Below are 14711 nucleotides of genomic sequence, written 5' to 3'. Positions count from 1 at the left end.
GACCCTTTCCTAGATGGAGAGAATACTGCGGGATTTTCTTGAAGAAGCACAAGTAAATACTCCGATACAAACTGCATATCCAAAGTGATATCTGTGTCTTAATCAACTCACAAAGGGATTTGGTTCCACATCCACACTGTCCAAGTGGGATAGGTTCTTGGAAGGAGTTCCATTGATTTCAGTGATATTGCATTGATGTAACAGAGGAGAATTTAGCCCTTCGGCTACATCTACACTTAGAGGTGGGGTGTGATTCCCAGATGACACAGACATACCCACGCTGCATAGCTGGGATAGCACAGGCAGTGGCTCAGGCTAACCATTTGAGTACATGCCCCGGGGGACAGGATAGGTACTTGGGCAACTAGCCTTGAGCTGCCATCCATGCTACACTGCTATTTTTAGCACACTTGCTTGAGCTAGTGCAGACGCATCTATTTGAGCTGGGAACCACAACCCCAGTTCCAAGTGTACACGAAAACCCTGACATTACAATGCACATTGGTTACTTACCAGGAATGTATTTCCACAGTGTCCGCACACCACCCGAGTACCTTCTGGCTGAACTGGCAAGGCAGGCTGAGCTGGCTGCTCTTCTGGAATCAACATCACTGGACCAAGGTTAATGATGCGTCTACTGTGGTAGGAACATTAAACATATATGCCATGTCATTACACTAACGAGGGGAAGGGATGATGCATTTAGGTTATTAGCTCTGCAAGAACTTACCAGATATTTTATGACTGTAAAGTAGAACCTACTTCTTATTATACGTGCATCCAATTTAAATCTCTCGTATTAGTTTTTTCCAAACAGGTAAGGAAGACACTTTTTTTTTTTACTGAAAGGTTATTATACAAGTGTAAATAGCAGCAATTTCAAGAAGACTTAGCCAGCAAATGGCAGAGTCCAGCTTGGGACACTGACCCTCATGAAGAGGGAAGTATTGAGAGTGCAGAAAGTCTGGGTGAGATGACCAGATATTCAGGCTTGTGAGCAGAGATATGTAGCAATGGCTGGGGAAACACACAGCAGGAGCGGGACTCTCTCTCTCGGCCTTCCAGCCAACATCCTTAACCATTCAAACTTTCCTTTCAATTCCCTTCAAAATCAAGCATCCCTCCTCCCCCCTTCTCCAAGCAGATTTCTTCTTCTCATACGATTCTCTCCCTCTTTCCCACACACTCCAAGCCAAGACAGGCCAGGCAGCCTCCTTGCCTCTTCTGTGTCAACAGTCTTTGCCCACAAAGGGCATGTCCAACATTCACCTCAGGCTGCTCAGCTGGCAGCTCTGGCAAGCAGTGAGAATATGCCTGATTTACAAGCTCTCTCTCACACACGCACAATGGGAGAAAACACCAGGTTTTGTAAATCCCACAGCATGAGGCTTTGAAAGACTGTGGGAGATCCCTATTTATTGCCCAGGAGGTTTGCTCACCTGGGACCCCCACAGAGGGTGACTTAGAGGACATTAGCCATTCTTTACATCCACCCTCGAGTTGGCAATGGGAATGAGAACTGGCATAGCGTCATTCAAATGCAGAAGGTCAGAAAATACCAGGAATCCAGTACAGTTAAGCCCACTTAAGAGAAAACTCTATTTAAAGGAAAACTTTTTCTATATACTAAGTCATTTAACATTAAGTTAGTCCTAAATAGCCCACTTTGTATCAACTAGAAAAAAAAATCAATTTTGAGCTTCAAAGACCATTTAATGTCAATTTTGTCACATGCTTGGCTTTGTATTTTTAAGTTAACTATACTGTATCATTTCATGTTTCCAGTTTGCTCACGTGGTTTGAACATACAACAAAAATGACAGTATATGAAGCAAAAATGCATGCACAAAGAATCACGTAATCCACATCATCCCTCCCCATGCCATGCTGCCACAGCTCAGGTTGGGACAGACCCCCTTCAGTGTGGAAGGCAAGAAACAGCGGCACAGCATGCTCTGTGAAGGGCCCTCTCCCACAGAATGCACACTCCCAATCTTGCTCTCCTTCAAGAAGCAAGCATGACAGGCCAGGCAGCATATACTATTGGGACTGATGTTTTAACAAAATGAGGGAAATTCGTTTATTTTTGTGCTTCCTGGTTATCCAGTACATTATTATGTGTTATGGATTCCTGCTTACTTAGATTTATTGGATGAAATCCTTGACTTCAATGAGGCCGGGATTTCACGTATTGTGTTAAAGTACGCAGTGGCATCTGGTGTGTCCAGACACGTCTCTTATTTATTTTAGAATTCTAAAGATTCACATAAAACATCAGATCACTTTATATTAACTAGTTTTTCTAAACAAAGAGCAGATATGTTCACTGACTAATTTTTTTTTTTTTTGAGAAAGGAGTAGGAGGGATTTCTGCAATGAAAGATTTAACAAGTGTGTCAAGTTATTCACCGATACCAAGCAACAGAGTTACTATAGTGCAAGTTGCGTGTTCAACGCTTTCCCATGGAATTACCATAGAACTGAGCTTGCAGGAAATTATGCACCGTATTTCCCAGAACTTTTAAGTTGTTTCCCCACTATATTGTATGCTATTCACTTCATATAATCCTTATACAACTTCTACAATATACTATTCCATATTAAATATATTAAAAAATATTCTCAAAACTATCAATCATGTTAGAGAAATAGTTATTATGGCACAAGTAATATAGTTTTCTTCTTTGAATACGTTAACATAATGAATCCACTAAATTTAGGTCTACACAGATCCACGGACAAATATTTGTGTAGTGTTAACGAAAGCAGAACATAAATGAATGACTAACAATGACATGAAAATATTTATAACATTCACATCACCATGGTATCTGTCATTAAGATTCTTTAGGTCTTACCAGTTGGGTCTCGGACACCCTATTCGCCGAGATGTATCCTTACAGATAAGAAGACAATTACATGGACATCTAACATACTTCTTTCCTGAAGGAGGGTTTTTGATTGGCTAGACAAAAAAAAAATACCACCAGAAATTTTATACAAAAGAGCAAACTAATTTTTTTTGTTAGTTTCCTAAGTATCTTAAACAGAGTAACTGATATGACATGAATCCAAGTTAAGAAAGGGGAAGTACAGGTTCTCTCCTTACAGGACAGAACATGACAGGAGACAGGGCTAAAGTTTTAACAACAAACAATTAAACTTATTGATCAGCACCCTAACTTTAGTTTAAAGAGTAGGAAAATGCTTGTTTCTCACTATTTAGCTGAGGAAGCATAACTTTAAATTAGGTCCCAGTTCCATGCATGTGTGTGTTTGCATGAATTAGTGAATGCATGTTGTTTGAACTTTGTAGCCCTTATATTTGATTTTATAAAATTAATCCTAAAAACACTTATATGTCACACACTGTCACTTGAATGCTTAAAATAACCATATCTCCAAAGGGTTTACCCTCATTATTCTCTCACTCTGTCTATATACTCACTATTATATACACACACCCCTCAGTCAAGTAATATGCAGTCTTTACTGAGAGAAAAATATTCTTTTACTTTTATATTATATATATATAAATAAAAACAAACAAACAAACAAAAGCAAGCAACCAAGGAGTTTGTAGCCTGGTGGACAAAGTGTCTAGTTCATATTTTAGAAATACAGAGTTCAAACCCTACAAAGTTTAGTTTTATTCAACATTAACTGAAATGTTTTCTAAACAAATACTGCTGCTTAAGAGACAAAGCCTACCTGTTTTACTCTAAAACTTAATCCCACTGACTGCAATAGGTATATTCACATAAGTAAGGGAGCAAGATTTGTCATAAAGGCTAAGACCCTTTGGGAGTTATGTGCCTAAATACCTTAAGAATCTGGACTAAAATAATTAACAGAATGGATAGACTGAAGTTACAATATAATTTAGAACAAAATATCGGAAATATCTGCCTGTGTTTGTATAGAGCCTAACGCAATAAGGTCCTGGTGCATGAGAGGTCTCCTAGGTGCTGTGGTAATATAAATTAAATCAATAATAGTAAGAGAATCAGGTAGCTTGTTCGTTCTCTAAGAGATAATCACAAACACCTAAAGCTAGGACCTGCATTTTTTCTCTCTCAGAAGTTCCTGCTATCAGCACATTTTTACTGCTAGAACAACTCACTCCCTCTTTCCTTTTCAACAAATTAAAAATATATATCTTAAAAAATATTTTAAGTTCTCTTAATTTTCTCTGGGTTATCCAAAAGATGAAACTAGATGATCATAGGTTTCAGAGTCTCTAAGGTGCCACAAGTACTCCTTTTCTTTAGATCATCATAGTGTTCCTTCCATTGGTTGCTTTTATAAGTATGTCAAGAGGACAGTATAGATTTCAGGTCCTGAGAAAACTTGTTTTTTAAATAAGAGGGGGAAGGGTGGAGTTTATATATACAGCACAAAACTTTCTAAACAATATTTAAAACTAAAGTCTTTAGAGTATTATTTAACAAAATAGTGCATATTCAGTCAAGTATTCATATGTAGTCCACTGGGTAGATTAGGCATTGTGTTCCTTAATGTACATCTAAAATACTTAAGGCACCTTGATTTTTTTTTCTGTCAGGTCTGGAAATACTGCCCCGCCTCTTCCCTCAACCCCTCCCTGCAAAGCCTATCATCTCATGCTGTCTCATCTCTCACTAAAACATCAGGGAGGTAGCTTCTGCTTTAACGGACTCTTTTAACCCTTTGAATTCCCGCTTACTAAGAGATGGAAAGCAGCATGCATTCCACCTGAAACAAGTAGGCTTAGAAGCCTGAAGACTTTACCGCCTTTGTACATTTTCATTGCTAACAGATACGAGCCCACCCTTGGTATTCAATAACCCTTGAATAAACATGCTAGGTGATCAGTAATACTGACATAACTCCTTGTTATGTAGGAAGGTAATAGAGCATATCAACAACAATGGAAAACCTAAAAACCCATTTACCGTAGCTTCATTGCAAACTGTGCACTTAACAACATGTTGGTGAAGCTTGCCATCCAAATTGATTAGTGATTGGCACACGCGGCAGTTTATTACAGGAACACCACTGGCATCAGGACTGGCAATGGCAGTATACGGAGGGGGGAGTTCTGCTGCAAAGAAATGATGAAACAGTTCAATAACCAAACCAACAGGGTGATCAGGGTCATTCTACAGCAGAAAATATTTCCAATGGTCACAATAACTTAAGACACAGAATCAGAAAGTTAGTGGTTGGTGTTATTGTTTATCTAAAGTAATCACAAAACTGATTTACAGATTTCCCCTAATATTCTGTATTGATACATTAGTCCTAGTTCTATAACCATACTATAGAATACTGACAATACAGAATCATCACATCACATACTAGGAAGGCGATAAGGGGTGACACGTCCGCCTCTGAAATACTGCATTTGTATCCAGGCACTTCAATACCAGAGATATGTGGCCAAATTCAAAAGAGTTCAGAGAGAAACAAAAAAAAAATGACTGAGGGGTGGGGGTGAAAAAGATTGACTTCTGGAGGGAAAATGAAAACAGATAAATAAAATATGCATAGCTTGGGTAAGTGGGAAAGTCCTGGCAAGCATTTATATTACCTGAAGAGGATGCAATACTGGGACAGATATATTTAGTGTGGCATACAAAAGGGCAATGCTAGAAGAAATCAGGTAAAATGAAAAGAAAGGAAATTTTTGCTGACTCCCAAGAATAGCTCCCCTAGAGTGAGAGCTATGGGCCCAATCCCGCAAGTTGCTTAAGGTACACCCTGAAGGTTCTGAGATCCCTCAACTTCCACTGAAGTCAAAGGGAGTGGCAAATACTTAGCGCCTCACGGATTTGGGCCCTTTAAAAATGCGGATTAGTCCCTTGATGGAAATTTCCGGAAAACAATTCTGTTTTTGGCAGTAGTAGGCTGGACTGACCAACCTTGGGGCTCCAGCTTTCAGCAGTCACGCAGACAAGTTTCGGGTTTTAGGGAAAGGTATTCTGTTGACTGGGAGTGTAAATGCAAATGCAGCTTATGTAATGGACTAAAAGGAAATGTTAGTCATTTAAAAACAACAGCTCAGCACGATGAGGGAAGAAAAAGGCCTTCTGCCCTTTTGAATTACAAGATTTCCCTTTCTCTACCCCAGTGTCTGTAAAAAGCCAGGAAGGCAATAAGGTACTAGGTCCCCATTACAGTTTATACATGTGTTCTTAAATAGGGAATTGCAGTAGGCAATAGAAAACACAGTCTAACACATCACAGTAACACTGTAAAATTCATTTGAACACATGACCCAGTCCTAAGTAAAGTTTTACTGGAGATAATAGCTTGAGTCTATTTTAGTCACTTTTTATGTAAATTAGTGTCTTGAAATAAGAGCATTAAATATGTGCATGTGTGAGGAGGAAGAGATAAAAATTACTGAAGCCCAAGGCTTGAAAACAGCATAAAGTAGGAAATGTGTACAAAAGAGCTCCCCTTTAAGCATGGAGCCAAGAGACACTGAATAAACTATACAGTAGTTCACAGCCAAATCAACAAATGTTTCAAAGAAACCAAGAGTCACAACATATTCCTACAAAAAAGCAGTGCTCAGCAAAGCAGCAGATGCTGTAAAGAATTAAAGGGCTACTATTCAAGCCGACAGGCCCAAATTTAGTTCTACTAGTTTGTTTTAGCTTGTGGAGACACTATATAGGGTAGCCAAGTATCTGGTTTTCAACCAGAAAGTCCGGTCAGATCTCTTTTTTTTTCTGTCAGCTCTGGAAATACTGCCCCGCCTTTTCCCTCAGATCCTTAGGACTGATCGAACACCCGAAGTCCAGTTATCACGGGCAGGGGAGTGGGGAGGCTCTGGGGTCATCACCTGCACCAACTCCCTACTCAGCCGTAGGGTTGCCAACTTTCTAATTCCAGAAAACCGAACACCCTTGCCCCGCCCCTTCGCTGAGGCCCCGCCCCTTCGCTGAGGCCCCGCCCCTTCGCTGAGGCCCCGCCCCTTCGCTGAGGCCCCGCCCCTTCGCTGAGGCCCCGCCCCCACTCACTCCATCCCACCTCCCTCCATCGCTTGCAATCCTCCACCCTCGCTCATGTGCTCATTTTCACTGCAGGGTCCAAACAGACAGCAGGAGAAGGCCAGGAGCTGCAACAGTTTGAACATGGGAGATGGAATGTGTGATTCAAATACCCGGCGTTAAGGTCGTGCCCCAGCGCGAAGAGGTTGGAGGCTGGCCGCGTGGCATTGCAAGAGCTCTGCTCTACCTGGGCCCCAGGCTGCTGGCTGAGTTTTATTGTCTGGTTTTATTGCCTTTTTGTTTTCTCTCTCTGATTATGATGGTGCCCGGGAGGACTCCACTCTTCCAGGGGCTGCCTAAATCATCCAGCTGGGAAGGGAGGAGGATGGGCTGTAGGGAAAAGATGACGGAGGTGGGGGTGGAGGAGGGAGGATGGGAAGGGAAAGAGGCCAGGGACAAGAGCAGGGCGAGGGGGAGAGGGGGCACTGATGAAGAGAGGAGGGGGTGTGGGAGGTATGTGAGGTGGATGAGGAGGCAGAAAGCTACAGGTGCATGAGGATGTGGGGGGCACAGGGGTGTCTGAGGCATAATGGGAGTGCAGCAGTGTATGGAGGTGAATGGGGTGCAGGGTTGTGGGGGGTGAAGAACATTGGGTGGCAGATCTGGGAGGTGGAAAGGATGGGTGGGAGAGCGCTGTAAGGGGTACAGAGATGGGATGGGTAGATGTGGGAGGCAGGGAAGGATGGGATGGGGAGAGATACAATGACGGGGAGATAAGGGTGCGGGGGGGGTTGGGATGGGGAATGATGGGGGTGCGAGGGATAGGGATGCGGGGGATGGGACGGGGAGGGATGCAGTGAGGAGGATGCAGCCCTATTCCCAGCACTTGGAGACAGGGATACATATCTCAAACTCCTGGGTGCCAGTGATGGGGCGACACACCACAGTTCGTCACAAGGCAGTGAGGGCACATGCTGCAGCTCAAGCCCAGCCACAGGAGGAGAGCGAGGAGAAGAGGGCCGGCAGCATCAGGAGAGGCATGCGCCACGACTCCTCAACAGCCACTTGCTGAGCGCTCACAAATCGCATGAGTTCGTCCCCTGCCCTGACCCGGCCAACGGGAGCTATGCCTGCGGGCGCGGCAGCACGCGGAACCCCCTGGCCGCCCCCATGCTGGCTGTTTCCCAGGAGCAGCATGGTGCAGCTGTTAGCAGAGAGCCTGCCAGCCCCACTGTGCGGTGCCGCCAACTGGACAGTCAATGGCCCAGCCAGCAGCCCTGACCGGAGCTGCCAGGATCCTTTTTTGACCGGGTGTTCCGGGCCAAAACCGGACACCTGATCATCCTACTCAGCCGGGGCTGCCTCCTACCTGTGTCGAGAGCCTGCAACTCCCAGCCCCAGCTCCGCAGGCAAGTCCCTCCCTACCTGAGGGTGAGACAGGGGAAGAGGAGCAAATGGTGGGTGGGGCCTTGGAGGGAAGAGGCAGGGTGGGGCCTTGGGGGAAGAGGCAGAGCAGGGGAGGTGCTGGTACTCCTGCTGGAGTGTCTGGTTTTTAAATATTACAAAGTTGGAAACCCTAACACTATACCTCATTCTTTCCCTCCATTTTTGTGAGCAGGTAGGGTACTGAAGTACACAAAAAACCTACAACACATTTCCTCATGATGAGAAATCACAATCCTCTAAGATGCTGTTAAAGTCTGTTTCTTTGCTGTGTAGCCTACACACAAGCTACCCAAGACCTTCAATTTGTTTGCATTTTTGGGTGCATGCATGTTAAATGTCTCTCTACTCTGAAAAAATAAAACAAAACATAATTTTTGTAAATTTCAAGACTCAAGTCTATCATCATTTGCACTGGCAAAATTCTGGAGTAACCCCACTGACAAATATGGAGTTACTCCAGAATTACACCAGTGCAACTGAGAGCAGAATCTGGCCCTTCATTATTTAGGATAGGCTCACTTTCAGAAACTCAGCCTTGCCATCACCCTTTGCAGAAACCAATACACTTTTGAAGAGTTTGGAGTAACTTCAGAACATTTTAATAATTGGTTGTTTTCTGAAGAACTGCACTGCCGTCTGGATTAATGCCTGAGCATGCCTATATTTGGAGACACAAGTAAAGCTCTCCACATTCTCAGATCAAGACTATCCACTAGTAGAGACAGAAAAAGATACCATAATCCGTAAAAACCCAAAGTAAATACGTTTGGAGTCTGGCAATATTTTCTACTGCACGCGCATTGTAAATAGATCAGTGTAATTTAAAACAAAACAAAAAACTGTACATGACTGAAAGCTGGAAAAAATCAGACAGGTGGTGGTGTCTGGGCTGTTGCTGCTACTGCTCCCATAAACACCTTTCCAGCATCAGGCAAGCTGCCTACCGCAGAGCTGGCTCATCTGTTGAGCAGGAAGCTGTAGCCAAAGAAGGGCTAGCTCAGTAACAAAAGGCATCACATCTAGCAGGCTCTGAAGACAAGAACAAAGGGGAGACCCAAGGATCCTTGGATGCAAACTGGTAGAAATCACAGTGACACATAAGGGTTAGCTTTCAGGGTAGCAGCCGTGTTAGTCTGTATTCGCAAAAAGAAAAGGAGGACTCGTGGCACCTTAGAGACTAACCAATTTATTTGAGCATAAGCTTTCGTGAGCTACAGCTCACTTCATCTGATACATTCAGTGGTTAGAGAGACCCCCTGGGTCTGGTATTTACATTCTAGTTCACCAAAGAGGGTCATATAAGGTTTCTACTGAAGCCATTATCTTTGTGAAACATATGTGCAGATAATATGTAAGAATATATATACATACTCACATTGCCAATCACATTCTTAGGCCATTGGAGTTACAGGCAGGTCACCCACAGGTAGTGTGCCTTAAGGCAGGTTCCACAAGACAGGAGGTGGGAGAGACTCATCTCCCTAGCTGACAATTGTGAATTGCATGTCTTACAAACGCTAATGATGAGAGGGTGAGGATTTCAGGAGAAGAAATGAAGAGGTGAACGGCTGGGTGGGAACTGTATATAGGTAGGGGCCTACCAAATTCACGGTCCATTTTGTAAATTTAATTATTTCAACTATTTAAATCTGAAATTTCAGTTTTGTAACTGTAGGGCTCCTGACTCCAAAAAGCGTTGGGGGAGGAGGGTCACAAGGTTACTGTAGAGGGGTTGCGGTACCACTACTGTTACTTCTGCACTCCTGCTGGCGGTGGCACTGTCTTCAGAGCTGGGCAGCTGGAGAGCGACAGCTGCTGGCCAGGAGCTCAGCTCTGAAGACAGCCACCATCAGCAGCGGCGCAGAAGTAAGGCTGGCCTGGTATGGTACTGCCACCCGCACTTCTGCACTGCTGCCTACAGAGCTGGGCCCTCAGTCAGCAGCTGCCGCTTTCCAGCCACCCAGCTCTGAGGGCAGCAGTGCAGAAGTGAGGGTGGCAACACCACGATCCCCCCTAAAATAACCTTGTGACCACCTGCAACTCCCTTTTGGGTCAGGACCCCCAGTTTGAGTAACGCTGGTCTGCCCTGTGAAATCTGCATAGTTCAGGGTAAAAGCACACAAACGATCAGATTTCACGGGAGGAGACCAGATTTTACGGTCCGTGACGCGTTCTTCATGGCTGTGAATTTGGTAGGGCCCTATATAGGTTAGGAATAAAGAACTGTCTAATATATCTAGGGGTGCAGAAAGAAGCAAGGGCATCCTTCATCAGGAGGAAAGCTGCCAGCGCACTTGGTCCCATAAAAGGAGGATCTCGGCTTTCCTGGTGGAAAAATGCTGTGTGAAAGACTTTGGTTAAGCAGTGCCTTATTAGACAAGAGGACATCACGTTAGCTAAGCTTAGTTTCTAGAATGCACGTTCTGATTTTATTTTACATGTGACCCTTTGTTGCCAATATTTCTGTTTGCTATCACTTGAATCTCTGTTCTTTGTTATATTTACTCTCTCTCTCTAAACATATCTGAATGCTGTGTGTTAAGCAAAGCTAGGTTCTAAGATGTAACTAGTAAGCTGCAGCGTACTGTTCCTTTGGGAACAGTGGGCCTGCTAATTCTGTGAGTGTCCAGTGGTTATGGGGCTGGACACCACAGGGTGAAGCTTGGAGGACTCAGGGGTTGGAGTGTGCCTATTGCTAGCCTGCATGAGGGACAGCAGAGTCCACAGAGGCTGAGAAGGGTGTGCAGGTGTTGCCTGTGGCTGGGAGCTGGCCCCTGCCAGGTACAAACAAGACTTCCTCATGCTAAGGGCAGGTGATAGCAAGCTGCCTCCCAATCCTGGGTATCACTGGGAAGAGTCACAAAGGGACTCCTGCCTTCTAATCCTAGCCCCAAGAGCAATTCATTGCGAGGCTGTAATCTCAGCCTCATTTTCCCCTTCCATAAAAGAAGGGTGGCAACAAGTGTCAGCTATTGTGCTGTGACAATTGTTTGCAAAATACTTTAAGTCCTGGAGATCACCAGAATGCACACAAAAGTTCCCAGTGTCTGGGAGCCTACCAGCCCACAGAACTGCTGTTTGCCTGGAGAACTGTCCTTGCATGCCCTTTTAAATACTGGCAACTATGCCTGATGGAAGCCAGCACAAGCAGCAATCTTCTTCCACTGCAGCAGAAGTTGTTTGATGGAGACTTGAGATTGGTCAAATAAGACCTGTAATGGAAAGAATCGCTACCAAAGCCCTATATAAGAGCTGTCTGACTCCCAGGTGAGCAGCACAGATTCTAGTATCCTGCCCCATCAGCTACTTCCAATACATCAGGATAAATTATGATTATCTTTTAGAATGGCACTGGACCTGATTTTCACATCTGAGCTAGAACAACAAGGCTGATTGTAAACTGGGCAAAAATATCCACCAAAAAAATTAAGGAAATATTGGGCCTATAATCTTTGTGCTAAAAAATGCATTTAGAGGCATTCCAAAAACAAATCAGTACCAGGAATTAAATTTCAGCAAAGAGTATATTGTGAGGAGAAGACAAACAGATTCCCTAGCTGGGTTACAGTCTGTCAGTCATGAACTCTTAATAGAAATGCAGACAGCTTTCAAAGTACATTAATGTAGCACTTATAGATGGCTTTTTTAACAGTTTGAATTTCAGACTAAATATTTGTGGCATTTGTAAGATACCATATACTGACAGCAGTAAAACAGTTCAGATGCGTAGGCCTAGTATTCCTGATATCCAGTCATTGCCAGCAAATCTTGTTTTTACAAGCCATAGATCTTTTCAGAGCACATGTAATGAAATCTGATTCTTGTATTGACATTATGGTTTATAGCTACATTTTTGATGTTACTTCTAACAAAAGACAAACAACATTAGGGGACTGGAACACATGACTTATGAGGAGAGGCTGAGGGAACTGGGATTCTTTAGTCTGCGGAAGAGAAGAATGAGGGGGGATTTGATAGCTGCTTTCAATGACCTGAAGTGGGGTTCCAAAGAGGATGGATCTACACTGTTTTCAGTGGTAGCAGATGACAGAACAAGGAGTAATGGTCTCAAGTTGCAGAGGGGGAGGTTTAGGTTGGACATTAGGAAAAACTTTTTCACTAGGAGGCTGGTGAAACACTGGAATGCGTTACCTAGGGAGGTGGTGGAATCTCCTTCCTTTGAGGTTTTTAAGGTCAGGCTTGACAAAGCCCTGGCTAGGATGATTTAGTTGGGGATTGGTCCCGCTTTGAGTAGGGGTTGGACTAGATGACCTCCTGAGGTCCTTTCCAACCCTGATATTCTATGATTCTATGAACAGCTATATCAGATCAGCAATGACAGCAGAATGCTCTGACAGCAGAATGCAGAGTATCCTAGTTCAAGCTAGGAGGTGGGTCCCTTTCTCCCCAGGATAGGAATGCTGTGGATGTGGTAACGTACTGGCTTCCTAGGAAGCCATATCTCACATTACTCTTGAAAATCTTCCTCTGCCCGACATTCAGAAAAGCAGAGACCATCTCCAAAGGGATCTGCATCCAGGTTTCCTCACAGGTAGGTGCTGTGATTCTGGGCCTAAAAAGGGGCATGGAAAGGGGGAAGTGTATATGGAGGTAACCAAGAATACGTTGAGAAAAAGAAGTTATTGCTCTATTTCAGTGCCTCTCAAACTACAGTCTACAGCAGGGGTCGGCAACCTTTCAGAAGTGGTGTGCCGGGTCTTCATTTATTCACTCTAATTTAAGGTTTCACATGCCTGTTATACAGTTAGAAGGTCTCTTTCTACAAGTCTATCATATATAACTAAACTATTGTTGTATGTAAAGTAAATAAGGTTTTTAAAATGTTTAAGAAGCTTCATTTAAAATTAAATTAAAATGCAGAGCCCCCTGGACTGGTGGACAGGACCCGGGCAGTGAGAGTGCCACTGAAAATCAGCTCGTGTGCTGCCTTTGGCACGCGTGCCATAGGTTGCCTACCCCTGGTCTACAGCCATCCAGTGGTCTGCAGAGCCATTGATGGTGGTCCACAAAATAAGGCAGACAGGTTGTTAGGGACTCAGGCAGTTAGTGACTGGGAGATGGTCCAGAAGAAGGTTCCCCTCAATGTGCACTGCAGAATAACAACTGCCAGTAAGAGGTTATAATCTAAATCCTGCCCTGGCCAGTAGAACCACGGCCCAATGCATCCTCTGTCATAGGCATGCTGCTGGATTATTCCTCTATAATATATTCTGCTGCTCCTCTCAGTAGGAATATGCATGCCTACTCTCTGCTTGCCGTAGCACGCACACTTGTGGGATAGGCATTTCCAACTCCCTAACTCAGCAAACCAGGCCCTTCTGGGATACGACAATCCCTACCACACTCTGTGTGCTTTTGAAAGATCCTGCCCTGCTGCTTGTGTGAAGAGAAGATGCTCCTTACCTATCGATGCTTCCAATGCATCACATTGAGCCCTGGGGATTTGTCACCAGCCACACAGTCCTCATTATTAAAAAGAAAAGGAGGACTTGTGGAACCTTAGAGACTAACAAATGGGTTAGTCTCTAAGGTGCCACAAGTCCTCCTTTTCTTTTTGCGGATACAGACTAACACGGCTGCTACTCTGAAACCTGTCATTATTAAAAAGGTGGTTCTTCCTCTTAGAAGACTTCATAAAAATAAGAACACAATTAAGACATTGCCAGCACTTGAAAAGTGTATCCAGCATCTACTAGCCTGAAAACTAAGCCTGCTAGCCTAGGTGAAAAATACACAGATTGCTAGGAGCAAAGGTGGAGGAAAGCAGCAGCAGTTTCCTCCCCACAAAGCAGTGCTGCTACACCTCCAAGCCACATCCTCTCCAATTTAAAGGAATAAATCAGCTGTGTACTATCTAATGGGTACTGTATTTAATTAGAACATGTCCAAATATTTAATGTACTCAGACAGGGCAGGAGGCAAAAGGGGCAGTGCCCCAGGCCCTCTGTTTGAAAAGGCCCCCAAATAGAGTGGCACTGCAACTCCATGCTCCAGGTCACAATCCACTGAGCAGGGAGCTGGACCCAGTCCCTTGGGACAGGAGCTGCCATAAAGAGGGGAGTGCAGAATGGGCTTGCTTGCTCCCCACCCAGGTTTCCCCTCAGTGTTTTTGCACCCTAGGGAATTTTTGGAACGGTGGGAGGCCTCTGTTTCAGCTTTTGCCCCTACCCCCAAAAAACCTCTGTGCAGCCCTGCACTCAGCTCTGGAGACAAAGCCCTGCCTGGGATGATTTAATTGGGGATCGGTCCTGCTTTGAGTAGGGG

At 44.2% G+C, this 14711-nt stretch overlaps 1 protein-coding gene across 4 annotated transcripts in view; it reads right to left on the bottom strand.

The window, feature by feature from the left end:
• PIP4P2 (phosphatidylinositol-4,5-bisphosphate 4-phosphatase 2) overlaps positions 1 to 14711 on the bottom strand; it is a 61408-nt gene that overhangs the window by 39618 nt on the left and 7079 nt on the right. For 3 of the 4 annotated variants that reach the window (XM_075125068.1, XM_075125066.1, XM_048841194.2), the window contains exons 2-4: positions 4935 to 5083; positions 2859 to 2965; positions 514 to 637 (exon numbers count right to left, since the gene is read on the bottom strand). In XM_075125068.1, coding sequence (XP_074981169.1) covers positions 514 to 637; positions 2859 to 2965; positions 4935 to 5083 — 380 coding nt within the window. The remainder of the gene's footprint in view (positions 1 to 513; positions 638 to 2858; positions 2966 to 4934; positions 5084 to 14711) is intronic. The other variant, XM_075125067.1, reaches the window with a different exon arrangement.

This window comes from Caretta caretta, chromosome 2 (assembly GCF_965140235.1).
Source record: "Caretta caretta isolate rCarCar2 chromosome 2, rCarCar1.hap1, whole genome shotgun sequence".
NCBI lineage: Eukaryota > Metazoa > Chordata > Testudines > Cheloniidae > Caretta > Caretta caretta.
Note: the sequence above shows the minus strand (reverse complement) of the source record. Positions and strands in the feature narration are given on the sequence as shown.